General features: G+C 36.2%; 1 protein-coding gene and 1 pseudogene across 3 annotated transcripts; both read left to right on the top strand.

Moving 5' to 3' along the window:
- The first annotated feature begins 1,811 nt into the window (after window positions 1-1,811).
- On the top strand, window positions 1,812-25,726 carry UBA3 (ubiquitin like modifier activating enzyme 3). 3 transcript variants are annotated; one of them, XM_043443506.1, is made up of 18 exons: window positions 1,835-1,892; window positions 2,078-2,119; window positions 3,942-4,062; window positions 5,579-5,659; window positions 10,014-10,096; window positions 13,065-13,145; window positions 16,646-16,689; window positions 17,038-17,102; window positions 17,409-17,564; window positions 18,602-18,704; window positions 18,848-18,961; window positions 23,053-23,106; window positions 23,635-23,671; window positions 23,758-23,839; window positions 24,188-24,288; window positions 24,405-24,468; window positions 24,561-24,615; window positions 24,950-25,726. In XM_043443506.1, exons 1-18 carry the CDS (start codon window positions 1,873-1,875, stop codon window positions 25,036-25,038), a joined length of 1,392 nt encoding a protein of 463 aa, XP_043299441.1. In that variant the 5' UTR covers window positions 1,835-1,872; the 3' UTR covers window positions 25,039-25,726. The 3 variants fall into 3 exon arrangements, with proteins under 3 accessions (XP_043299443.1, XP_043299441.1, XP_043299442.1); XM_043443507.1 differs by having other exon boundaries at window positions 1,846-1,892; window positions 18,851-18,961; XM_043443508.1 differs by lacking the exon at window positions 2,078-2,119 and having other exon boundaries at window positions 1,812-1,892.
- Window positions 8,649-8,747, top strand: LOC122425196 (annotated as a pseudogene).
- Window positions 25,727-26,189: the final 463 nt, after the last annotated feature.

The raw sequence follows: 26,189 nt of genomic DNA, 5'->3' as shown, positions 1-26,189 counted from the left end.
GGGGATGCGATTCAACATAGAGGCCTTTCTGGGGCTTTTCTGTCCAAATCTCTGCGTCTAGATGGGCCACCCGGAGTATTGTCTGTATATAAATCATAGTGGATAATCTAAAAGTTTGTTATATATTCCATTTGAAATAAGGTAAATCTGATGCAGGTTTTGCTTGCATGTCTCTGTTACTTTCATAACTGGCAAGGACAAGTGGCTCTTTCTTATCAGTCACGCTGAGCCAGTGGGAGTGCCTGGTGTCCTCTATCAGAATACCACCGCAGTGAGTCAGGGCGTGAGTCCCAAGGCAGGAGCAGGGCCAGATGACCTCTTCCTGGGCCAACTGGCTTAGACAGTGAAGAATCTGCCTGCAATGCAGGAGACCTGGGTTTGATCCCTGGGTTGGGAAGATCCCTGGAGAAGGGAATGGCAACCCACTCCAGTATTCTTGCCTGGAGAATCCCATGGGCAGAGGAACCTGGTGGGCTACAGTCCATGGGGTCACAGAGAGTTGGACTCCACTGAGCAACTAACACTTTCACTTTTTTCATATTCCTGTGCCAGCAGCTTCCTGTTCCTGGGCCTGAGCTTTGTCCTCATGAAATGGTGGGTTTGAACTATGTGGTCTCCAAGGTGCCCCTTGGTTTTTATCATTTGAGAGGGTTGTGATGCTTACTGCCATTAATGGAAAGGTCTCCTAAAAGCATCGCTGGAGACCCAGCACACATGAGCCTGTTTTGAAAAAGAAGGGTTTAACCTTAGTAGTTTCCATCTGTAAAGGAGTTTGGGCAAAAAAAAAAAGTTTTTGGGTTGATGTTGAGACCTGTGATTGGAGAGGGGCTGGTGTCTTGTCTCCTGCTGTGGGACTGCGGGCTATGAACTCTGTCTCTCCATTGACTGTCTGGCATTGACTTTCAGCTCAGTGAATGTTATTGAATTAAACTTGATTGGGGGATAATAAAGATCAAAGAGGAAATTAAATCTAATTTATTAGCAGCTACATTAACTGAGTGCTAACCAGGCTTTATGCTTTCCATTTCAGCGATTCTCAAGCTTTATTTTGCCCAGAATCAACCTGGGTTTACTGAAGGTTGCAAATAGGGCCTGAAAACTTGCATTTATAACAAGTTTCCTAATAATGCTGACGTGGCTGATCAGGGACTAGATTTTGAAAACACGATAGATTTCATTTAATTCCAGACTTACAAGGTGAACATTATCATCCTCAGTTTACAAATGAAGACACAGTAGTGCCCAAAGTCTCACAGTTAAGGATTTAAATAAACTGAACTTTCTGACTCAAAATCTCATTCGTGTCCCACTCCAAGAAAGGATATATGTATGTATTATGTTTTGCTTGTTTGTTTTGAACATGGTTGTTTCTCTCTATCCAGCCATTCAGACACATAGGAACTCAGGTGTGTGCGTGTGCAGACACACACAGACACACACACACCCCTATGTATCCACCTATTTGTCTGCAGATCTATCTCCGACTCTGGAAAATAGTGCAAACTTCTATCATCCTTTATCTTGAGGTGATGAGATGCTCTGCATATACATAAATCGCATAAACAACGTATTTGTTATTTGTATAAATTGTAATTTATACAATTTATGTATATGCATAAATAAGCTACAGATGAGGTTGTATTTTCACACAACATTATACACTGGGTAAGACTTCTCTAAGCGTATTTAATCATGATTTTAATCACAAAGAAGCCTTTAAACCCACGGGAGCCTCGCACAGCCAGCCCCAGCAGCGCGCCTCCTCCCCGCAGTCCCCGCCCCTCTTCACCGGCCCCTCCTGGCCGGTCCCGCCCCGCCCCGCCCCTTCGCTCCTCCCACCGTGGGGGTGCCTGGGAAGAGGCGGAGAACAATATGGCGGATGGCGAGGAGCCGTAAGTACCCGGGCTCTGCAGGCGCCCCGGGCCGGGCTGGGTTGTGAGAGAGCGCGGCGGTGGGCGGTCGCCGCCTCCACCCGGGGTCCTCCCACCCTCCGCCCCGTCCCCTCGCCCCCCATCCCCTCGCGGCGCCCAGTGTGTAGCGTGATGCTGACCCTTCTTTTATTCTCTCTTTCTTTTAGGGAGAAGAAAAGAAGGAGAATAGAGGAGCTGCTGGCTGAGAAGTTAGTGCTGCCGGGAGGCCGGGGCCCTCTCCGGGGGCCCCCGCCTCCCTTCACCCCAGGCCTAGGGGACCAGCCGCAGCGGGCCCGGGGGGCTGGGAGGGGGGGCACCCGGAGCGCAGGCCGCGCGGCCTCATCCCCCCGACCCCCGCCCGCAGCCCCAGGGGTCCGGCGGGCCCTCCTGCTGTCTGTCTCGCGCGAGCGATGGGCCCGGGTACCGCGCTCAGGTTCCGCGCCGGCCCGCCGGGGTGCCTAACCTAAAGGTCTTGCGGAAGGACCCTTGCGCCCCTCTCTTCCTCCATCCCAGATTGTCAGAGCCGAGACTTTGTGAGAAGGGAGTCTTATCAAAACACACGAAAAGGACGATGGGCCGTTTTTTGGCCTTTCGAAAACACTGAGACAGTAGTATTAATTGCAAACTTTTGAGGAGAACTTTAAGTCTGGTATCGTACTAAGCACTTTAGTCAGTTTTGCAAAATCATTGGCTCTGAAAGGAGAGTGTTGCCTCCAGAGAGCTTTCATTTTCCATGTGTTACACACCTTATTTCATATCAGATGCCTAGTTTTGTGCTGGTGAGACAGGTTTAAACGAAGTGTGTTACACCCCGCGCAGCATCACCTATTTTTTCTTCCTCCTTATTTGGGACGGGAAGAAAATGCTCTTGCAGTGGGCGTGGTGAGTTAGTCATTTCTGTGGCAGTCCCCAGTAGCAGGGCCTTAGGTATCTCAGAAAGTTGAATTTTAATCTCAAGAGAACTTGGAACAAGTTTAGTTTAACATTTCTTCCCACCTTTCATTTCATTCCACTTTTGCTTAAAATGACAACGATTTGAATGTTTACTATATACCAAGTATTGTACTAAGGCCTCTATGTGGATTATCTCTTATCATTCTGACGTTAAGAAGTAGCTACAGACAGGCTACAGATGAGGTTTATGACTGTCCAGTAATCTGCTGAAGGTCACAATGCTATTAATTGTGGAACCAAATCCAGCTGTGACATCAAACCCTGTGGTCTTTATTGCTAGGCAATACTTGGTCCAAAATTGGATATTACTAAATATGTTTGAAGGTAGAAATTGTGGGATTGTAGGAAATTTGAAAATTAAAAATAATTACAAGGAAACATGAGTCTTGCAATGAATAGAAAATATATTTTGTTAGAGGAGTCCGTCCTTACTAGATTGTATGTTCTAAAAGGTTTCTAGATGGTATTGCCTATCTGTGACATAATTATAACCTAAAACTTTCCTTGTGTTTAGTGGCAATAGAAGCCACCTTATAGTCCTAAGAGATTCTTTTTTGAAAATTAGGACCTCAGAGAAAAATGTGCATAAGTTTCTCTCATCAGAAATAAATTATACCTTTCAAACTTGGAAAGGACACATGAGTTATGTTAGATGTCAAGCATTAGGATTCTGGAAGTGGAGCGATTTTTATTTTGGTTTTTGTTTTTTCTTGTAGCTTATATTTTCTGTTCCAAGGCTGTTCATAGAATAGATTGGGCAGTTTGCAGTGTTTAGTAAATTCCAAATGTTTAGAAAGCCCATTTCTCACTGATAGATCAGTATCCCAAGTTTGATTTTAGGTTATTTTAGGAACCCAGAAACATATTGATTATTTCCTCAATCTGTTCTTACCTTTACATAAACTATATAATAGCAAGAAAAGACAATAAAAGCATAAGTGTAACTACATTGAATATTACCCTTTGTATTTGAGCAGGTCTGGTGTGGTTACCTTTTCATGTGGGGAAACCATATTAGTTGTAGGTGTGGCTTTTTCATACTGATCTTTGCAGCTGAATTTACTGTGTTCTGTGCAGAATGGCTGTTGATGGTGGGTGTGGGGACACTGGAGACTGGGAAGGTCGCTGGAACCATGTAAAGAAGTTCCTCGAGCGATCTGGACCCTTCACACACCCTGATTTCGAACCGAGCACTGAAGTGAGAAATGTTTATTTTTAAATAACTCCTCTAATAGTTTTATGTTGCAAATATAATAAGATGCTTCCTTTTTAATTTACTCTTATAATAAAAATACTAATAGAATTGTGTAAGTTATCTTGAAATAGTAAATAGAATATTTGCAACTGATTTTATTTGAATAATATTTGAGTTATTTTCACATTTTTCAAATGTAATATGTTAATTTTCAAGAGTAAAATGACTTTATAACCTCACTTAAAATTATGTTATACTTCATTTAAAATGCCAGTTTAAAATTACTTGTGAGACACACCTTTTTAATCCTTGCTATGAGAAATTTAACTTTCATAGAGATACAGATGTGCTTGCTTAAATTTTGAAGTTTATTTGAAATGAGTATCTTTACTTAGAATTGAGTATAATTAGTTTTGGAATTGAATATAATTAATTTATAAATAATTAGTTAGAATTCAATATAATTAATTGCCTGTTAAAAAAGTATAAAAAGTATGTGACTGCTGTATCATAGAGGAATAGAATTTGGAACTGGTAGTGTCTGACTTAAAGCAAATGTTCAATTAGAAACAACTTGTTTTTTTATTATGGGATGGGAAATATTCCTTTACAGTAAATTTTTTATCTCCTTTTATGTTGATGAAGAGATACTGTTTTGAAATAGAAGTATTGTGCTGCTCCTGAATTTAAGGTGCACACTCTTAGGTTTGACTTGTCTTATCTGAGTAACCTGAGTAATTTTGGACAAAATTGACAGTCTTCTGTATTTCTTTGGATAATCCAGCATATTTTCTTAGGCTTCTGATTTTCTTTTTTTGCAGGGGTGAGGCAGGGAGCTAATAATTTAAGATTCTTGTATTAAGTGGTTGTTTCAAATTATATTTCTGCTGATAGGCAAAAAATAAGAGTTTTACCTATTTTTTCTTCCTGCCATCTCCTGTTTTGTAAGTGTAACCAACTGTATGGAAAAGCAGCTGTTATTGTTCTTACCCCCCCCCCCTTTTTTTAAAGACCTCTAAACAGCTTGTGCAGTTCTTGATCTTCAGTTCTTATGATTTTTACACTTTTCTATTTTTAAGAAGTCAGCTAAATAATTGAGTTTAATGCTCTCCTTTCAAAGTTAAAAAAAGAGACAACTATAAACTAGGCAAATTTTTTCTTGTTAGAAATAGTAGCTTTTTAATTTCAACCAGTAAAACTCAATTTAGCAACATTAAAGTTGGAACTCTCAGAAATCATTCAGTTCAGTTCAGTTCAGTCGCTCAGTCGTGTCCGACTCTTTGCGACCCCATGAATCGCAGCACTCCAGGCCTCCGTGTCCAGAAATCATTAGGGTTATACAATTTCTGGTTATACCTTGTTCATAAATTTAAATAATTTATTAATTTCAAAGGTTGCTCTTTATCTTCAGTTGCATTTTTCGTGGAAACAGAGAAACTCTTTTATGGTTTGTTGCTTTATTGATGGTACTTACGGTTTTTATCAACTAGATTTTAATATGCCTTTTCGTTCTTTACAGTCTCTCCAGTTTTTGTTAGATACATGTAAAGTTCTAGTCATTGGAGCTGGCGGCTTAGGATGTGAGCTCCTGAAAAACCTGGTAATATATATATAAAATATGTACTTTCCTTCTCTATGATAATTAAACCTTTTTCCTTTTCTGTCATTCCTTTATTATGATTGTTAACTGTTTCTCCTGAGCCTTTGTTAGATAAGTTTAGCAGGTCAAATTCCAGATAGTAATTAAAATGATGATGTAACTTAACTTTTTAAACCCTGAAGTCCTTGGCTATAAAGTAATGATTGATAAGACATTTTTATTTCTCCTTTCTTCTCTTCTTTTTATCCAGCAAATTTTTGTGCTTCCTCTTGTAAAGTGCTTGTTAATTCAGACAAGTAAATAGCAGAACTGTTAATTCATATTTCACATGTAATTTCAAAGTATTTATTATTTTGTATGTCCCTCAAAATAATCCACTTAGGTGAATAGGACACTATCTCATTTTATATAGAGGAAGACACAGGTTCAGGGATCTTAAATGACAAGTTTTTTCTGGCTTATGGTGTTGTGCCTGGAATCTAATCCAGGCCATCAGTTTTCAGTCAAGTACTTCACTGAACCATTGTGTCATTACATGATCTAATCATACAGTAATTTTTTTTGATAACCATGTGGTAGTAGACCCATAAAATATGGGAAAGCTAAACCTTTTTTTTCCCTTTTTTGGTCAGTCTGTTTTAAAAGAACATCATGTCAAGAAAGGGTACTTTTTAAAAAGCTATTCCTATGTACTGGATGGAATCCATAATTTGTGACTTAATTAGTTTCATTGACTTCTGATAACTACAAAGTAGATCTTTATAAGACTTTATCAGTTTATTTAACAAAAATGGTTAGGGGAAGAATTGATTGGAGCTGTTTTATGCTTGCTTTTTGATCAGTATGTGGAAAAGTGGAAATGATAGAGCATACTCCTTAGAAAATGAAGCAGGTAACAGCCAGATGATGAATCTAGTCAGCTTTGGGACCTAAGTTTAAATATAAATAAGCACATTACTTTTACTAGGAAACACTAACGTTACTCCTAGTGAGACTGCAAAAACTTAATACACTTCCTGATACTTAGTACTATGCTTGGTTCTGTGGGCATTGCTGATCATCATGATGTATGTCCTTAGTGAATTTGAAGGATCATTGGGAAGACATCTCTCACAAAATAAATAGCCGTATGTATCATATAGGGCTTACCAGATGGTACAGTGGTAAAGACTCTCCTGGTCAATGCAGGAAATGTGGGAGATGCAGATTTGATCCCTGGGTTGGGAAGATCCCCTGGAGAAGGAAATGGCAACACACTCCAGTATTTTGCGTGGAAAATTCCATGGACAGAGGAATCTTGTGGGCTACATTGTGTGAGAGACAGAGACACACAGACACCCACACACAGACACACATACATGATGTGCCCTGTGAGAGAGAGAGAGAGACACACACACACACACACACACACACACACACACACACACACACACACACACACACACACACACACACACACACACACACACACACACACACGATGTGCCCTGTGATAGGATGCCAAAATGACAGTACTTTATTAGATACAAACACCCTTGCAGCACAAGAACCAAAGGATTTAGGAAATACAGGCTGTGGTTTTCATAGGCATTGTATGGACAAATCTCCTAAATAGTTAGCTTTTTTCCATTTCAAAGCTGTTACTTGCAAACATGATAGATACCGGTTTAAAATGTAAAGTAATTAGAGGTTAGATCTGAGGAATAGTCATCAAGCAACTTCAGAAGTGGCCTTGTTACTCAGTGCCTTGTAATAATCTCTTACATAGAAGAAAACTGGGTTTTCAATTTTACCACTGGTTACTTTGCTTGTTTCACACATAAATAACAAAAGAGAGATACATGCATATTTTCTGAATTGATCGTAAGCCCCCAAAGGCTCACTCTAAAATAAAGGATATGACATTAGTATTATTGATTGAGCAAATATTTATTGAACCTCTTTCTCTATATACCAGGTACAGTTTTATATGCTAAAGATACAGCCTTGAACAAAACAGGCGTTTGTATATTGAAGGCTTCTGTTTTAGTGGAAGGAAAACACAAGTGAACTATGTTGTATGTCAGATGGTAATAAATGCTTAAATGCTATGGAGAAAGGAAGGATGAAATATAGATAGCCTGGCGGGAGGGGAAAGGGTTCACAAAAAGGTGCTATTTGGGCAGAGAGGTGAGCAAGAACATTCTAAGCAGAGGGAGTATCAGGTGCAAAAGCTGTGAAGTGGGAACATAACTGTTACGTTCCAGGAGGACAGAGAGGTCATTGTAGCTAAAGCAGAAGTGAGGAACGGGGCATTTTCTAGGAGGATGTATCAGAGAGAACAAAATGAGCTTGGAGTGAGAGTCACAAAAGGTTTGAGGTGCTGCTGTAAGAACTTTGCCTTTTACTCTGAGTCAGGAAGTCATTGGAGGAGGTTTAAGTCTGTGAGTTGACTCCATACGACTTTAACCTGGATCGCTGTGGCTGATGTATTAAGAAAAGGCAAGAGGAAGAACAGATGAGGAAGCTGAGAGGCTGGTGTGAAGGTTATTGAAGTCACCTAGGCAAGAGATGATAGGTAGTCCCTTAGAAGAGGGAAGTAGTACTGGAGGTGGTGAGAGGAGGTTGGATTATGAATGTTTTGAAGATGAAATCAATAGGATTTGCTGGTGGGTTGGTGTAGGACATAAGAGGAGTCAAGGCTGACATGATAAGGTTTTTGCAGTGAGCAGCTGGAAAGGTGGAGTTGGCTTTCACTGAAGTGAAGTGGGCTGGGTAAAGAACAGATTTGCTGGTTTGGGTCAGCAAGGGTGATTGGCTTTGGTTTTGGAAACTGTTAAATTTCAGATATTAGTATCTGTTAGATGATGGTTTACCTTATAAGATGGTCTGAAATCGCCACAAGTAACCAAAGCTAATAAGTGCAAAGGCGCCCCAAATTCTGGCCAGTAAATGAGGAGGAAAATTCTTGAGCGTAGTGAATGGGAAACCAATTTTTAAAAAGTGTTCAGTGCTTGCTTCAGCAGCACATATACTCAAATTGGAATGATACAGAGAAGATTAGCATGGCCCCTGCGCAAGGATGACACGCAAATTCATTGGACTCTGTGGGAGAGGGTGAGGGTGGGATGATATGGGAGAATAACATTGAAACATGTAAATTATCATATGTGAAACAAATCACCAGTCCAGGTTTGATACATGATGCAGGATGCTCAGGGCTGGTGCACTGGGATGACCCAGAGGGATGGGATGGGGAGGGAGTTGGGAGGGGGGTTCAGGATGGGGAACACATGTACACCCATGGCGGATTCAAGTCAATGTATGGCAAAACCAATACAGTGTTGTAAAGTAAAATAAATAAATAAATTAAAAAGAGAGAGAAAAAAGAATTGATTAATATATTAAAAAAATAAATAAAAAGTGTTCAAATTCTTGTGAGTGAGGTGACCAGGTGAAGAATGTGTTTTAAGGAGGGGAATCGATCCATATACTCTGCCAAATACTTGAGATGGGTCGTATTAGAGAGCGTCAGAGTTGGTCATTGGAGACCACTGGTGACTGATAGGTGTGGTTTTCAGTGGAGTGAGAGCTTGTTTACAGCAAGTGCAAGAGAGGAATTTGAGAATGAAAGTATGGACAACTCTTACTATAAAGAGGGCAGAAAAATGGTGAAATTATTACCAAGTGATTGAATTTGATTACCTAAGTAAACTGACCATGGCCAGAGAAGCATAATTGAGTCTTGAGACCTATTTTTTTTTTTAATCTGCTAGTAAGTTTGAACACCTTGTACTGTTAAAATATGTGGCATTATCATTGAAACACAGGAGTTTTATTGCCTTTCTCTAGCTCTTTGATTGCTTGCTCTTGACTCTACTTTCAAGGTATTTCTTTTACATGTCCAGCGTGTGTATATATATGTATGTGTGTATGTTTATAATTTTACAGTTATTTCTGATTGGCAGCATGCTTACATTAATATAAATCTTGTAGGAATTACTTTCAACAGTATTCTAGAAAAGAATAGCAACTATAGTTAAGTAGTAAGAATAGTAAAATTAAAATATCTAGCAACAGCAGCAGCAAAACAAACTTTAACAGATGTGTTTATGGGATTATGAAGCAACCATAGAAATTTTCAGTTATTCTTTTTGGGTTATGGATTATTTAAAACTGAGTACCTACACTTTTTTGACCTTTACAAGAACCCTGAGTTTTATATACCTTGTATGACTCTTTAACCATTGAATACAATTGTGCATAACTTATTACTGAGAATTGTAGATTTAAGACCACTGAAAAGAAATTAAAAAATTTTAAATGTGACGAACCTTTTGCTTAATTAGATTTTTTTTTCCTTTTATTCTCACAGGCCTTGTCTGGTTTTAGACAGATTCACGTTATAGACATGGACACTATAGATGTTTCCAATCTGAATAGGCAATTTTTATTTAGGTGAGTTTTAATATCCTATTTTAAAATTGTGGTAATCATTCGAATTTGACTACATTTTCAGTTTAATAAAAAACTACTGAGAGGATAATGCTAATTTTGTTAAGAACTGTCACTCCTGTCTTAGGTAAATTTTGCAGGAAAATTTTGGACATTCTGGCAAAAATAGTTTTGTAAACAAATACATGTTTTTGTTAATTTTAAAGAAATGTCCAAAAGGTGAATGTGATCTTTGGGATGATCGTGCCTTGAAGACACCGAGTTCCGCTCTTTTCCTCGATTTCATAAGAGAACAGTAATTGTATATTAGGCCTTAGTGAGATATATTGGTAGGGACTTATGAGCCAAGACTTGAGTGGTGGTGACTCTGGGGCAGTGAAGTTATGACACAGTTTGAATTTTTTTTTTCAGTTTGAACTTTTTATAGAAGGTGAAATAAGATGGTGAGTTAAGGAGAGAAAACCCAGGGGCATGTGAAATGTAACTTGCTCCTAACTTGCTCCTTATACCTAAGGATAATTACCTTAGGTATAAGTGAAATGTAGTAAACATCTAGGAGCGGCTTATGTGGAGTGACTTTAAATACTAGAAGTAGTCCTTACATGCAGATCTGAGGAAAAGTTCATTAATGAATATTACTATGTAGTGTTTAGGGACTTGAATGGCTTAGATAAAAGTGTATTTGTTACTCAAAGAATTATACGGACGGGCTTCCCTGGTGCCTCAGATGGTAAAGAATCCGCCTGCGGTGTGGCAGACCTGGGTTTGATCTCTGGGTTGGAAAGATCCCCTGGAGGAAAGCCTGACAACCCACTCCAGTATTCTTGCCTGGAGAATCTCCATGGATTGAGGAGCCTGGCGGGCTATAGTCCATGGAATCGCAGAGTCAGACATGACTGAGTGACTAAGAACAGCACAGAGTTAAGGATTTTTTCTCTCTCTATAGTGATCACAGAGTACTGACAAAAGGTGCTCAAATAGTCTTAGGATGCAGGATGAGGTTAGGTAACAGAAAAGATAAAATTAACTTTGGGAAAGATCTTAAACAGGTTGAAGAATGGGTTAAACTAAGTCAAGTTAACAAAGTATTGTAATTGTCCGGTGAACCCTACATTTAACTTTTAAGGTTTTGTTTGTATTATTTTTCAGCCCTTGACATTTCTCTTCTCTTGATAGAAAGAGTTTGTGGGCCCTTTCTAGTCTGACAAATATTTAGTGTAGGACTGCTCTTCAAATGACACCTCCAAATTGATTGGTTATTGATAATAAGCTGTGCCCTTTAATATAGAGCTGAAATAATGATTGAAGATCATAGTGACTAAAGATTTGTGAAGTGCTTAGGATATATTAAGTACTTTCTGAGCTCTTTATCTATATTACTTAATTTAATCTCAGAGCAAAAACCCCACAGGTTTTTTCTGGTTAAATAATTAGGCCAAGATACCTTGCAAGGATGATGTGTTGCTGTATAACAGTGCCATTCTTGCATGGATGATGTGTATGAAAGGCCATTTTACTCAAAGTACAGTTTTTCAGAGGAGTAATTGACTCCCCTAATTCTGGAATGGTAAAGTAGCAGTTCCTACAGAAACCATCTTAGAGTTCTTTTTTTGGGATCAATTATGAAAGCACATATAATACATAGTCTGAAAGATTCTTGAAACTGTTTTATCTACTCTGTATACCTAAAGAACTCTGTCCAGTGTAGTTGGATGCAATACTGAAATCAAGTTGCTTGACTTATGCTAGAGTCTCTTGTAATTACAAGTTTGGACAAAGAATAAAACTCTTATCAGAAGTTTTGAGTCAAAAAGCATTCTGCCTTGTTGGAGAGAAGAAATTTGACCTGTTAAAGCATTTTTAAAAAATTCCTATTTTATTTATTTTTAGCATTTTATTTATTTAGCACCAAAAACATTTTGTGTTGGGGTATAGCTGATTAGCAATGTTGTAGTAGTTTCAGGTGAATAGCCAAGGGACTCAGCCATACATATACATGTTAAAAATTCCAATTTAAATAAAATATGATTTCTGATGCGCACAGTGACTGTTTAATTTTCATTTATTTTTCAAGTGTTTACTCTGTGCTTAGCTAGGGAAGGAGTACAAAGAGATGAGTATGGTAACTTTCTTCCAGTTGTTCATAGTCTGGTAGGTATGATAGACCTATGTATGTAACCAAAAATCATATTGTGAAAAAGTAGTAATGAAGTGCTTATCATGTGTACCTGAGGAAGTGATTTATTCCCGTGAAGAGAATGAGGAAATATTAGGAAAGAAAAATACCATTCAAAATAAGCATTCGTACTGAGATTAGAAGAGAGAACTCATGTCCTTTCCTGTCTGTAACTGAGGTTATTATCTAGGAGTAACCTTTCGAGGTCTTTTATTTTTACCTTCTTGAAGATAGTGGTAGCATTTGCAATTCTAGATACTGCCTTTGGAATTATTCCTTCAGAAACCATAGTTGTGGCTGCTTATGGGATACAGCATTTACTTGTCAATTAGCACACATGGGAAGAAGTGGGTATGTGAACACTCTCGCATCCCTAGGATCCCTTGATTTTTTTTCTGCCAAGACCTGCATAATAACACCTTGAAGTTCTGAGATTCAGGGCAAAGACATGGAGATCTCTGGATCTGGGATAATTTTTTACGTTAGGAAACACAACGTTGAGAAGTGGCTGGGAAACATGCTGTTGTTACACTTTACCTTAAAAAACTTCATATTTTCACTTAAATACTTAATTAGACTTGGCAGTACTTAAAAATACTTAATTTGGAATATCAACAAGGGTTTACATTTAGTGTTGAATGACTCATTATTCATCAGAAATATTTAGGTAAAAATATTCCTTCTAAATTGCCTCCAGATAAATTCACTGTGGATATTTTTATATATGAAAGTAGATTATGTAGATAATCTAGATTTACATCATGAATGATAATTTAAATATAATTTTTTCTGTAGGCCTAAAGATGTTGGAAGACCTAAGGCTGAAGTTGCTGCAGAATTTCTAAATGACAGAGTTCCTAATTGCAATGTAGTTCCGTATCCTTTTGACAAATAAGTTACTCAATACTTAACTATTTGAAGCTTTTTATTTTTATTATTATACGAGAGATGTTTAACACAGAGAATACAGATAGGCAGTAAAAATAAGCAGCAGCAGTAAGCTTATTACTGACATATCTTTTGGTAACACTTTGTTAAATGTCCTTTCAGTCTTTTCTTTTTAAGGTTATATAAAATGTTTTTTGCCCTAAATTAAGCTTAAGTAGCAAGTACCTTCATTTATTTGCCTTATTGTCTTTAATATAAGTTTCAATTGCATATGTCCTCGACTAGATGCTTAAGTATGTAGGCTGGATAATGGTAATCTTTCTATCGCCTTACCATAGCAGGCAAAGTAAAGAGTCAGTATATTATTAGTCAAATGGAAGGTGTGTCAGAATAAATATATTTTTATAAGAAACATGTTTTAAAAAAGGACTATGCATACTTTGTTGATTCCCATACTTTTAGATCCAGGGAACTATTAGTATTTTATGGAAACTTAGGAAATGGGATTTGTTATGTTGGAAATACCACAAGATACAAAAGTCGACATACACAAATCAATTGTATTTCTGTATACTAGCAGTGAACACATGAAAACTGAAATTTAAACTACAGTGCCATTTATAACTACTCAAAGGAGAAATACTTAAGTGTAAACCTAACAAAATAAGCATAGGTCTTGTATGCTGAATATTGCAAAATGCAAATGAAAGAAATCAAAAGCGATCTAAATAATGGAATGATAGTGTTCAAGATCTGGATGATTCAACATAGTAAAGATGTCACTTAGCCCCAGATTTGTGTACAATTTGTATATAAGTTTCTATCAAAATTCCTGCAAACTTTTCTGTTGCTCTAAGCAGGATTATTCTAAAATTGATAGAGCTAAGGATTACGTAAGACAATACTGTGAAAGAAGAAAATTGGAGAAATCACTGGCCAATTTCAAGAGCTATCAAAGTACAATAATCAAACTGATGTTGCCAAGGAGAGAGTATAGACACAGATCAGCAGGACAGAATAGAGAAACCAGAAATAGCCACATGCAAGTATGGCCAATTTATACTTGACAGAGGTGCAAAAGCAATTCACTCTAGAAAGGACCATCTTTTCAGTAAATTGTGGTAGCAAAAAAAAGAAAAAAGCATCTCAAAACTCAACATTGCAAAAATAAACTCAAGATAGATCATAAGTTAAGTATAAAATGTAAACCTGTAGAACTTTGGAAGATAACATAGGAGAAATAGCTTTGGGATGCAGGGTTTGATAAAAATCCGTAGACCACATCAAAAGAATAATCCATAAAAGAAAAAAAATGGTAAATTGAATGTCATCAAAATTAAAAACTTTTACTCTGTGAAGGATCTTGTTAGGATGACAAGATAAGCTACACACTGGGAAATACTTATGAAGTAGGTATCTGACAAAGGATTCATCAAGAATATATAAGGAACTCTCATAACAGTAAAAAGCAGTGAGAAAATGGACCAAAAATATGAAGGGATATTTCACTAAAGAAAATAGTAAAAAGCTCATGATAAGATATTCAGTATTACTAGCTTTAAGGGAGATCCAGGTTATGAGCACAATGAGATTTACTACACACGTTTTAGGATAGCTGACATAAAAAATAGTAATGAATGTTTGCAAAGATACAGGAAAACTGGAAATGTAAAATGGTAGTCATTTGGAAAATAGTTTGGCTATTTTTTAAAAAAATTTGAATATATACTTTACATACAACTCAGCAGTTTCATTCCTGGGCATTTACCATCTGTATAAAAATACCAAAGTAACCAAAAACTGGTGACAACTCAAACATCCATCAATAGGTGAACAGTATTATTGTACTGAGCAATAAAAAACTAACTAATGAAGTACAGCTTGGATGGATATCAAGAGCATTATGCTGAATGAAAAATGGCAATCTCAAAAGGTCATATACTGCATGATTGCATATAACCTTCAGATATCAAAATTACAGAGATGGAGAGCACGTTAGTGATTGCCAGGGATTTGGCATATTGGAGGGGATAGATGTGACTGTAAAGGGGCAGCAGGAGGGAGATATTTGTGGTGCTGTAAGAGTTGTGCATCTTGTAGTCGTTACACAGATACACGTGCATTTAAATGACAGAACCTAACACACACATTGTACCAGGGTCACATTTGTGATTTTGATATGGTACTGTAGTTTATATGTGATGTAACCCTTAGGGGAAACTGGGTGAAAGAAATATGGGACACTGTGTACTGTCTTTGCAAAAATAAAAAGTTTAAACATGCAAATACATGTCCTTATAGGGAAAAAGAGAAAAAAAGAGTGTGTACACTCTTTGTCTCTCTGCCTTATTTAGATCTGGATTGAAGAGATGGCATTTCTTGATCTGGCTCCTGGGTCTCCTATTTTTGTTTTGCTACTGTTTGCTCTGGTTCTCTTTTGACTTCCGTTTTCTAGTTGCAGCTTATACCTCTCGTTTGCCTGGTAGTCAAAAGGAATAGGGGTCTTGGTGGGCGAGGGCTAGAATTGAACACATTTCTTTATTTGTAGGCCAGAATAATAAAAAAAAATCTAGAGCACACATACTATGTATTGTCCCTCTTTTCCATTTTGGTTTTTAAAGTCTGCAATGGATGATTTGTTTTAGGGGAGTGTAATTTATGCGTTACTAAATGAAATCGCTCCATTTAGAAAAAATTTTTAAAAATGTTTTTTTTTTGCATATGTATGCTATGCAGATGTTAAGTACTATGATTCACACTCACAGCCAGTTTTGAATGGTGTTCTCTTGGCACCCTCCAGGCTGGGGAAAGCCTGCTAATATGGTGCAGGTTGGGCAGAGAGAGTTTAGAAAAACTGAGTTCAGTGAGGAAGGAAGGAAATTCACCCTTCCCCCAACAAGGGGAAAAAATCAATAACACATCCTTAGCCCCTGAGAAAGCTATCGGAAACATCTGTGTTTTCTAGAAATTAGTTTTGCAGTAACTTTTTTTTTAATTGCCTATGTCTGACGTATAAAACTAAAAATTTAAGGTGTACAGTGTATTAATTTGTGCAGTACGTTAACTCCTAGAATCCCCTTTGTAAGTGGGAACTATAGCATACCCTTTCCCTTCACTGAACAAATTTTTATTGCCTCTGCTTGATGCTGATGGTTGAAGACACACATTCTATTTTCCCAGAGTTTATGGTTTTACATAAGAATTGCAACAGAGTAGAAAGTATAACAGAGATACAATTATACTAATAAGGAGGCTTGGGGTTGAGAGAAACTATTCTATGTCATTAGGGGAGAGGAGTGTTTAGAAAACATTTTTTTCAGGAGGTAGGATTGTTTTCTTTTTATCAGATTCCTTGAATTCCATTGCTTTGAACACTGATGACTTATGTCTTGTTTTAAATATACATTTATAATTTGATCCTGTGGCATTGTTGAATTCATCTTACAAGTTAAAAATTTAGCCGCTTAAGTTCCTTTACTTATATTCAGACATTTCAACAAGATTCAGGATTTTGACGACACTTTCTATCGACGTAAGTTTTCCACTTGAAATTCAACTCTCACTAAATTTTTATATTTTTTAGTTGCTGTTTACGGATTGCTAGCTATTTTATTGCTATTTCTTTATTTGCTTTCATTTCTTGGTGTTGGCTTTTCAGGAATGATGTTGACTGACTGAAAGGAGGATGGCACTGTTTTTTAATTCTTAGTTGGCACCATTAGCTGCATTTTTATATGCTGTTTTGAGTAAGGATTACTTAAGGATTGGAAGCTGTGTATGTTTATTTTAAAATGAAAAATGTTTTTTGTTTCTTAGAAATTGTGAATCATTTTGTGTGGCAGCATTTTTAAAAACTCAACTTGCATTTTTTTTCTCATAGAATTTCATATAATTGTATGTGGACTGGACTCCATCATAGCCAGAAGATGGATAAATGGCATGCTGGTAAAGACTTAGTGTTTTTACAGTTCTCTGAAGTTCTTCCTGCTGCTCTTAACATACTAAAAATGAGATTTTATGTCATATTTTTGAAAAATCAGAGTTTATTCCATTTTCAGTAGTAGACGTAGTTCCTTGTTTATTGCCATTCATTAATTTGCAGGCTTGGATGTAAATTGCTACTAATGTAATCCCTTGATTTGATGTGTTAGTATTCAGTAATGTGATTGACTTTTAGAATTGTTGAAAGCATTCTCCCTTTTTGAATTCTTATCCCCCTCTCCTTTTAAACCCTTGAAACAATTTTCCTAGATATCTCTTCTAAATTATGAAGATGGTGTATTAGATCCAAGCTCCATTGTCCCTTTGATAGATGGAGGGACAGAAGGTTTTAAAGGAAATGCCCGGGTGATTCTACCTGGAATGACTGCTTGTATTGAATGCACACTGGAACTATATCCACCACAGGTAATCACAGAAGTACCTGCATCTGTTTAATAGTATCCTGGGGTGAAATAAGGGTTGCATTATTAAGATTAGTCAATATTTAGGATTTTTAATTAGGAATAACCATATTTTAAAAGGCATGCTAAGAAGAATGAAATACGATAATGAAATACAAAATTTCCCTTTTTTTAAGGAAAGATACAGACATAATGTATCTTCCCTGATGGCTCAGCAGTAAAGAATCTGCATGCAGTGCAGGAGACATGGGTTCCATCCCTTGGTCCGGGAAGATCCACTGGAGAAAGAAATGGCAACCTACTCCAGTATTGCCAGAAAAACCCCACGGACAGAGGAACCTGGTGGGCTCTCGTCCCTGGGTTGCGAGAACTGAACATGATTGAGCGACTGAGCACACGCATACATAGACGCAATATGATCATTGTGATGCTATTCTGTTCTCGTAATTCATTTCTGTTAGTTTTTTATTTAGAGAATAAGGAACAGGGGATCAGTTAGAAAGTTATATGTTGGGATAGAGCTGTAATCTGTTTTGTTGGGTTTTTGCCTGTGTTTCAAGGATATGAAGACATCAGAGATGAGAATGTTATTTCCAAAGATGAGGCTCTTTAATTGCATTTCCACTTGAAAGGGCATTTAGAAGTCTGATTTAGAAATAATTTTATTAGTTTTTATTTGAAATTGATTTGTTTTGGTTAATTTTATATCTTACAGATTTAAATCTTAGTTAAACATAATAGAGTACTCATATTTGAGAATTTATTCACTCCTATTCTTCCCGTGTTCTAACAAAGCTTAACTTTATGTATTTGTTTAAGTGTAGAGCAAACCTATTTTCTTAGGGAGATCAACCTAAGTGAAGTGACTTAGATCAGCTGTGTTAATTTCAGAAGCATTCTTAATAGTATTAAATATTTTGTTTCTGTAAGTGGAAGGCTAATATGAATTATAAGAAACTTTACAAACTAGATCATAACTAGAAGTTACATTTTAAAATAATTTATTTAAAATCCAGTAAAAAAGGCAAACTGTGTTTTTAGGTTAATTTTCCCATGTGCACCATTGCGTCGATGCCCCGGCTACCAGAACACTGTATTGAGTATGTCAGGATATTGCAGTGGCCTAAGGAGCAGCCTTTTGGAGGTAATAAACCTAATTTCATAGTTCAGAATTACATAAGATACTTGTCTATATTATTTATTTGGACATTTACCTTAAAAATAAGTTGATTTATGTGTACATGTTTCTGTCTTCAGTTCCTTTTTTTTTTCCCCCTTTCCTGACAGAAGGGGTTCCATTAGATGGTGATGACCCTGATCATATTCAGTGGATTTTCCAAAAAGCCCTGGAAAGAGCATCACAATATAATATTAGAGGTGTTACATATAGACTCACTCAAGGTAAGTAATTTTCATTAATAACGATCTTAAGATGGTCCCTTTTTCAGAGGATGTGATGCTTTGGGGGAAATAATTGATAAGTGATTTCAGATAGTACCATCCCTCTGCGATTCAGTAAAGGTGCTCTGGAAATAACAGTTTCCAGCTGCCCCAAATTTGTTAGAAGGAAACTGAATTTACTCGAATCCATAGCACTTCTTACTAGGAGGAATTTAATCATTGAATCTTATTTACTCAGGCTTAGAGGAGTCCCTGAGTCATCCAGGTCAAGCCATTCATTGACTTTATCTTTTGCTGAAGAGCAGTTTATCCATTTCTGGGGCAATCATTTCACATTTGGACAGTATTGTTACGACAGTTCTATGTATTGAAGAGAAATTTCCATCTTTTTTGTGTGGGCTGGATATTGTCTCAGAGTATGCCATATGCTTATGCCATATGTAAATTTAATTCTCTTTCAAGTAATGGCCCTTAACATATTGAACCCTCCAAATTGTTATCACTCCCATCAACCTTGCTAGTTCCTTTAACCCATCAACATGTTTCCATGACTCAAATTCCCATCATGCTGTTTTCTTCTAACCATATTGCAGTTATCCATACTCCTCTGGACTATCCAGGTGAGACTGCAGTGCTCTAGGATGAGTCTTAGGATACACTTCTGAGCATTGATGCAGTCTTAGAGGAGGCCAGGGTTTTGTATTATTTGTTTGTGGGTTTTTTTTTTCATTTATTTTCATTAGTTGGAGGCTAATTAGTTTACAGTATAGTAGTGGTTTTTACCATACATTGACATGAATCAGCCATGGATTTACATGTGTTCCCCATCCCGATCCCCCCTCCCACCTCTCTCCCGATCCCATCCCTCTGGGTCTTCCCAGTGCACCAGCCCTGAGCGCTTGTCTCATGTATCCAACCTGGGCTGGCAGTGTTTGTGGTTTACATTGATGCTATACTTTTGATTCCTTCAGGTTACTGTCTGCTAAAATCTGGAAGTTTTTTTCACATATGCAATTGCTAAGCCACATCTCACTGTTACAGATTTGGCAGTTTTGGGGGATGGCATTTTTTTTTTCTTTATATTCAAGTATAGGTCCTTTTAAATTTATTCTTAAACTCATCCTGCTGTTCTGTATATATGTATGTATTAGGTTGGTGCAAATGTAATTTCAGTTTTGAACTGTGAATTTTAAATTATTGTACCTAGGCTCGAACACATCTTTATTAATCAAAATAGGAACCATTATTAATCAACACATTTTTGCCAATGAAAAATAAACAGCAAGTAATAAGTCATTTAGTAAAAAAACATAAAGTGAGAAATGCACATTAAAATGATGTATAACATAATCACATTTATTTAGAATGTATTCCAACATCAAATGGCAGATTTCAACACTGCAAAACCAGTTACTTTTGCACCAACCTAATATGTTCTTTATGCCTGCCAACTTAACGTATTCTTTTTAGCTTCATATCACTTGTTTTGGTAATATCTTTTACCTCTTTTCCAAATACTTAAAAATTTTAACAAGACTAAAGTGGCTGAGAACAGATAATTGAATCATACTTCTGGTCAGGACCTTTTACATTTATTCCCTTCTGTTGATCATATGTTCTTGAATACTTCATGTTTCTTTATCTTGTTCACAAGGATGTCATGAAAGACCTTTCCAAATGCTCTATTGAGGCTCATCTTCCACATTTCCCTGGGCTCCAAAGCTACTCATGGTAACCAAATGAGGTAGTCTTGTGACTTGTCTCAGTAACAATCCTAACACTCAGTTTTAGTGACTAATGTTTCTTAATGTATCTACTTATAGTTCACCTTTCCTAAAATTTTGTTCAAGATCATTAAGCTCACCAGAAAGAGCTTTGTCCTTCTGAAAATCTGCCATTTCTCTCCTGTAATTATTTCCTTATGTTTACTGATGTTTTAGTAATGTCATTTGAAAATTCTATTCTTACACATTCCTTGTTGCGTTTGTACACTCATTGTTCCATTGTTGGGGCTTCCCTGTGGCTCAGATGGTAAAGCCTCTGCCTGCAATGCGGGAGACCCAGGTTTGATCCCTGGGTCGGGAAAATCCCCTGGAGAAGGAAATGGCAACCCACTCCAGTACTCTTGCCTGAGAAACTCCACGGACAGTTGCCTGAGGAGCCTGGTAGGCGACAGTCCATGGAGTTGCGAAGAGTTGGATACGACTGAGCGACTTCACTTTCTTTGTTCCATTGTTCTGACCTGCTTTGTGTTCCTGGAGCACACCAAGCATGATCCCACCTTAGAACTTCAATAACTCGTGATGCTTTTGCTTGTAATTCTCTTCCTTGGATTCCCCTCACGGTTGGTTGCCTGTCACTCAGGTATCAACTTAACAATTTCCTGATCATACCAACTGATAATGACTTATAAATCATTCACTATTTTACGTTTTTATAATTGCTCAGAATTCAGATAGCCTTGTTTTCCTCTATGAAGAATATTTCATCCTTACACTCTGATTCATCCCTGTTCTGGGACCTTTGCCCCTGCCATGTACACAGTTGCACTTTCCCCAGGTCATTGCATGAATGGGTCTTTTTCATGGTTTAGATTTCTATTCAAGTTATCACCTCCCCAAGGAAACCATCTAATGGACTCTTCCATCACTGTAAGATAATTTTTTTTTTACTGCTCCTCTGTACAGCACCTAGAATGGTATCTGGCATATAATCCACATTTATTTGCTAATTGTTTGAATTAACAAATGAATTCCGTTTGTCCTGATCGGGAACTGCAAACTCATTTCTGTGTATAGTCTTATTTATCCTTCCATACCTTTTAGCAAGGCTTGGTGTGTGTTTCTTAGCTTGATGTTTGAGAGCCTTGACAAACAGTAGAGAAGCCAAATTGGAAGTGGAATCCAGATTTTTTGAGGGGTGAGAGATGGGTGAATCTTCTATTGGACAGTGTGTCTTCAGCTTCTCACTGTTTGTGACAACCTGTTTCTCCTTCCACTATATCCTGCTCTTTGTGGTTCACTGGTGAGCTTCCAGGAATCATCAGGAGGTTAGCTCCTCCCTATTTCCTCTTTCAGAAGTTGCACATAACGGTCAGATGGTCAGAATTAATTTTTTAAAACAGCTTTCCAGCTCCTTAACTATCTTCCTTTCACATCTTCTTAGATATTTGCCTTTTTTCTTAAGTTTTTAAAACCTGACCTGCCAGCACCTAAAATCTTGAAAGCACATCTTTCAGGGCTCTCTCACAGTCTAAGATAATATAGCTGCTTTGATCACAATTTTTGTTTTCTAAAGTGAACAGTACAAATACAGTTACAGAATATTTATTTTGTACTTAAAAAATGATTTTAGGTGGGGCTTTGGTCATTCCTAATCTTTGGATACTAATATGAAAAAAGTGGGGTAGAAATAGAGAACTGTGTTTAATATTTTGTATAGTCCATGTTGTAGAGTGAAACAGTGTTTGGGGCAGTTTTTCTGTTTGTCTTAAATTTTTGTGAATAGAATGGCTAAAACTAATAAACGAAGAAAAACTTAGTAACTTACTCCTCATACTTCCTCAAACCTTATTGAGGATAGTATAGTATACTGTGTCAGTTAAGATTATGCACATTAGGGCAGACCTGGGTTCATATATCACCCCCATCTCTTACAAGGTGGATGGGTGTGGATGCTGTTCATTTCTCTCAACCTCATTTTCCTTATCTTTAAAATCAGAGTAATAAGACTAACATGATGTTATATAAACTCAGTAAAATTTTATTTAATCTTCATACTGTTCTTGGAGCAAAATAAACACCTGAAATTTTAGGAGTTATTAGTATATTATTGTCTCATCTTTATATAAAACAGTGTGAAGAATTTACTTATCTTTCCGACTATAACTTAGGATTCTGAACATGCTGTTAATAGAAAATAATATGAATGTGAAAGAAGATTGTTTCATGGTTAAACTTAAGTCTATTTTCTGACCTGAAAGCCTGAAAAATCAAGTAATGGGCATGATATTTAATAATAATCATTGTCTAATTTAAGATACCTACTTATTAAAAAAGGAATAACCATATTTTAATTAATATATTTTTTAGGAGTAGTAAAACGAATCATTCCTGCAGTAGCTTCCACAAATGCAGTCATTGCAGGTGAGGAAAAATGGCCACTACTTAATTTTATTTCCATCCCTTCAGATTTTCAGTACCTAAGTCGGTATTTCTGCAGCTACATGATCTCAGAAAACTAGTGTTCTGGAGATTTGATTATCTTCTTGGGTGGATGGTAGTATAATTAAGCTGCCCCCAAAACCACAAGACAAGCTATTGGACCTTGTATGTATCTCGTCTTACATTATTTCATAGATAAAGTGCTCTATAGTAAGAAGACATTTTAGTGCCATTTCTTTTTAATCAGTATAATAGGCTACTCGGTCTGAAGAGGAGAGAAGAAAACTTGTAATGTTACTTTAAAATGTTGCCTTGTCATTTGGGTTATACAAAACAAATATAAAATGTTATATTCTCAGTTTTAAAAAATAATAGTGTTTTTGTATGTATTTTTCTATTTATTTTGTAATCAATAGCTTTGTAAATTTATGTTTTGATTTATAACTAACTTCTGTTTTAAATGTCTAATTTTTATTGAGTTAAAGCATCTTTATTTTCTTTCCTCATTAGCTGTGTGTGCCACTGAGGTTTTTAAAATAGCCACAAGGTAATGAGTTTCATTTTTAGTATGTATGTAAGTCTGTGTTTTGATCTGGCTCAGTTATATAAAAATAAACACTTTTTTCATTACAGCGCATATATTCCCCTTAATAATTACTTGGTTTTCAACGATGTAGATGGACTATACACGTACACATTTGAAGCAGAGAGAAAGGTTAGTAGTAGTATACTAATGAAAGCTTTTTTGATTATGCATACTTTGATTTTTAAATATTAATTACTGGTTGGAAATGTGAATGAAATTTCCCACACCCTTTGTAAGTATTTTCTGACTTCCAGAACCCTACTTACTATGTATCTTTTGTAGTACAGCCTCAAATAAATACTATGTAGTGAAATAATTTAGGAAAAATGACCCGCTGGGAAAAGCAGGTTTTTAAAACATAAAAATTTGTTCATAGGAAATAATCGACTGATGATAAAACAACTTGATTTTTATTTCATCATTATAAGTAGACTGTTATTGGTGCATGTGTCACTGTGGTTTGTGTTTTATATGTAGGAAAACTGCCCAGCTTGCAGCCAGCTTCCTCAAAACATTCAGTTTTCTCCATCAGCTAAACTGCAGGAGGTTTTGGATTATCTCACCAATAGTGCTTCTCTGTAAGTGTTCAGGACTTTTGTTATGTTGTAGAAAAAAATTTGTGATTTTAAAACTTTAAAAACTAGAATTGTTTTTTTTTGAAAAATGATTCTGATTTTTTTTTCTTATAATTTAGGCAGATGAAATCTCCAGCTATCACAGCCACATTAGAGGGCAAAAATAGAACACTTTACTTACAGGTGATCAGTGTTCAGTTTTCCACCCCCATCCCCCACAAAATTACATTAAAAGTTTAATTTCACTTAATGTGCTTTACATTATTATTTTCTAGTCAGTAACCTCTATTGAAGAACGAACAAGGCCAAATCTCTCCAAGACATTGAAAGGTATTTTAAATGAGTGTATTTACTAATGCTAATCAATTTCTTCTATTTTTTTTTCCAGTAAAAGTAATAAAGAAAGGCCTGTTTTAGATTTGCTCTTAATGCTTTTGAACGGTAATACCATTCTAATTAGTTATATCTTAAGAAACATTAATAGAATTAATTGTCTTTGAGTAGAGTATTAAAAAATCTGTGCAAAATCAAATATTACCTTGATTAAAGAGAACTGGATTTTGATGTTTGTTTAGACCATAATTTGCTATAGTTTATGAATGTGTTATCTCTTCTTGGGATTTTGTTTTTTTTGCTTGGGTTAATTTACCTTTTTTTCTTTTAGAATTGGGACTCGTTGATGGACAAGAACTGGCAGTTGCTGATGTCACCACACCACAGACTGTACTATTCAAACTTCATTTTACTTCTTAAGGAAAATAAATCTGCACATAATAGAAAACTCATGAAAATATTATACTTTGTGGATGCTAAGAAATATAATTGATGTCATTTTTAGCATTAGTGTTGCTGGAATTTGACTTTTTAAAATATGAGCCACTTTTTAAACTTTATACCTTTCCCTTGAAGACAAAATTTTGGGGTTGGTGCTTGTGAGCATTTTCATTAGTGATATGGAAAATGGTGCCTGGAGAGGGAGATTATGAGCAAATCTATTGCTTCTTTTAGAGGAGGAGGCAAATACCCTCTTGTATGAGAATTTGGTTATGGTCAAAGAATGCATTCTTCAGTTTTCATTTGAGCACCCACATATACAAAAAGATGTCCCTTAAAAAAAATAAGAAAATTAAGTTTTAAATAACATTAAATACTGACATCTAGAGCATATGTTCAACATAGCCTTGCTTGATTTAATATTAATTGTGGCTGTCCAAATGAATATTATTGGAAAAGTTACCTTGTCCATAATAATTTATAAACGGTATATAGCTGAACACCTGTGCATGGAAATAGGAAATATTTTCATGTGTTTACCTTCAGTGCCAGACGCCAGTATGCATAACATTAAAGCCAAGACATGGATGTGTAAAAGAATTTAATGTTCAAACCGTTATTACTGATGCTTTCACATTATTTATTAATAAAATCATATATTGTCTAATTTTCTCACTGAAATTTTAAAATATATTTAGTAAGTAGTTCTGTCCAGATGTAGAAATAATTTTAAAATATGTAGCAGAGTTACTAATACAAAAATTTTATAGTACTTGAATTAGTACTTTAGCCACAATAAATACCTACTGATTTAATTTGCTCTGACATAATAATGTAATGAAATGGAATGACTTAATTTTTATATGAAGGCCTCTTGAAATGCTTTTTCCCCTTCCAAAAGTCTTAGGCTTAAAACAGAATTAAACCTAAGTACTGAAAATGAGTTTTAGTATCTTAGTGTGGGAACATATAATACATGTTCTTTGTTTTTCTGTTTAAATGCTTTGTGATTATGTCTCACTGGGTTAGATTTTCATTTATTTTTATTCTCTCTAGTTCTATATTGACAAGTAATTTGTTTCATTATAAAAACATGGTATAAATTCATACGATTTCCTTAAAAAGTTACA

This window comes from Cervus canadensis, chromosome 22 (assembly GCF_019320065.1).
Source record: "Cervus canadensis isolate Bull #8, Minnesota chromosome 22, ASM1932006v1, whole genome shotgun sequence".
In the NCBI taxonomy this organism is placed as follows: domain Eukaryota; kingdom Metazoa; phylum Chordata; class Mammalia; order Artiodactyla; family Cervidae; genus Cervus; species Cervus canadensis.
This window is presented reverse-complemented; position numbering and strand designations above follow the sequence as displayed.

Coding starts and splice junctions, on each gene's coding strand:
- UBA3 (XM_043443506.1), top strand. CDS start 1,873: ATGGCGGATGGCGAGGAGCC. Junction 1,893..2,077: donor ATGGCGGATGGCGAGGAGCC/GTAAGTACCCGG, acceptor TCTTTCTTTTAG/GGAGAAGAAAAGAAGGAGAA. Junction 24,469..24,560: donor ATAGAACACTTTACTTACAG/GTGATCAGTGTT, acceptor ATTATTTTCTAG/TCAGTAACCTCTATTGAAGA.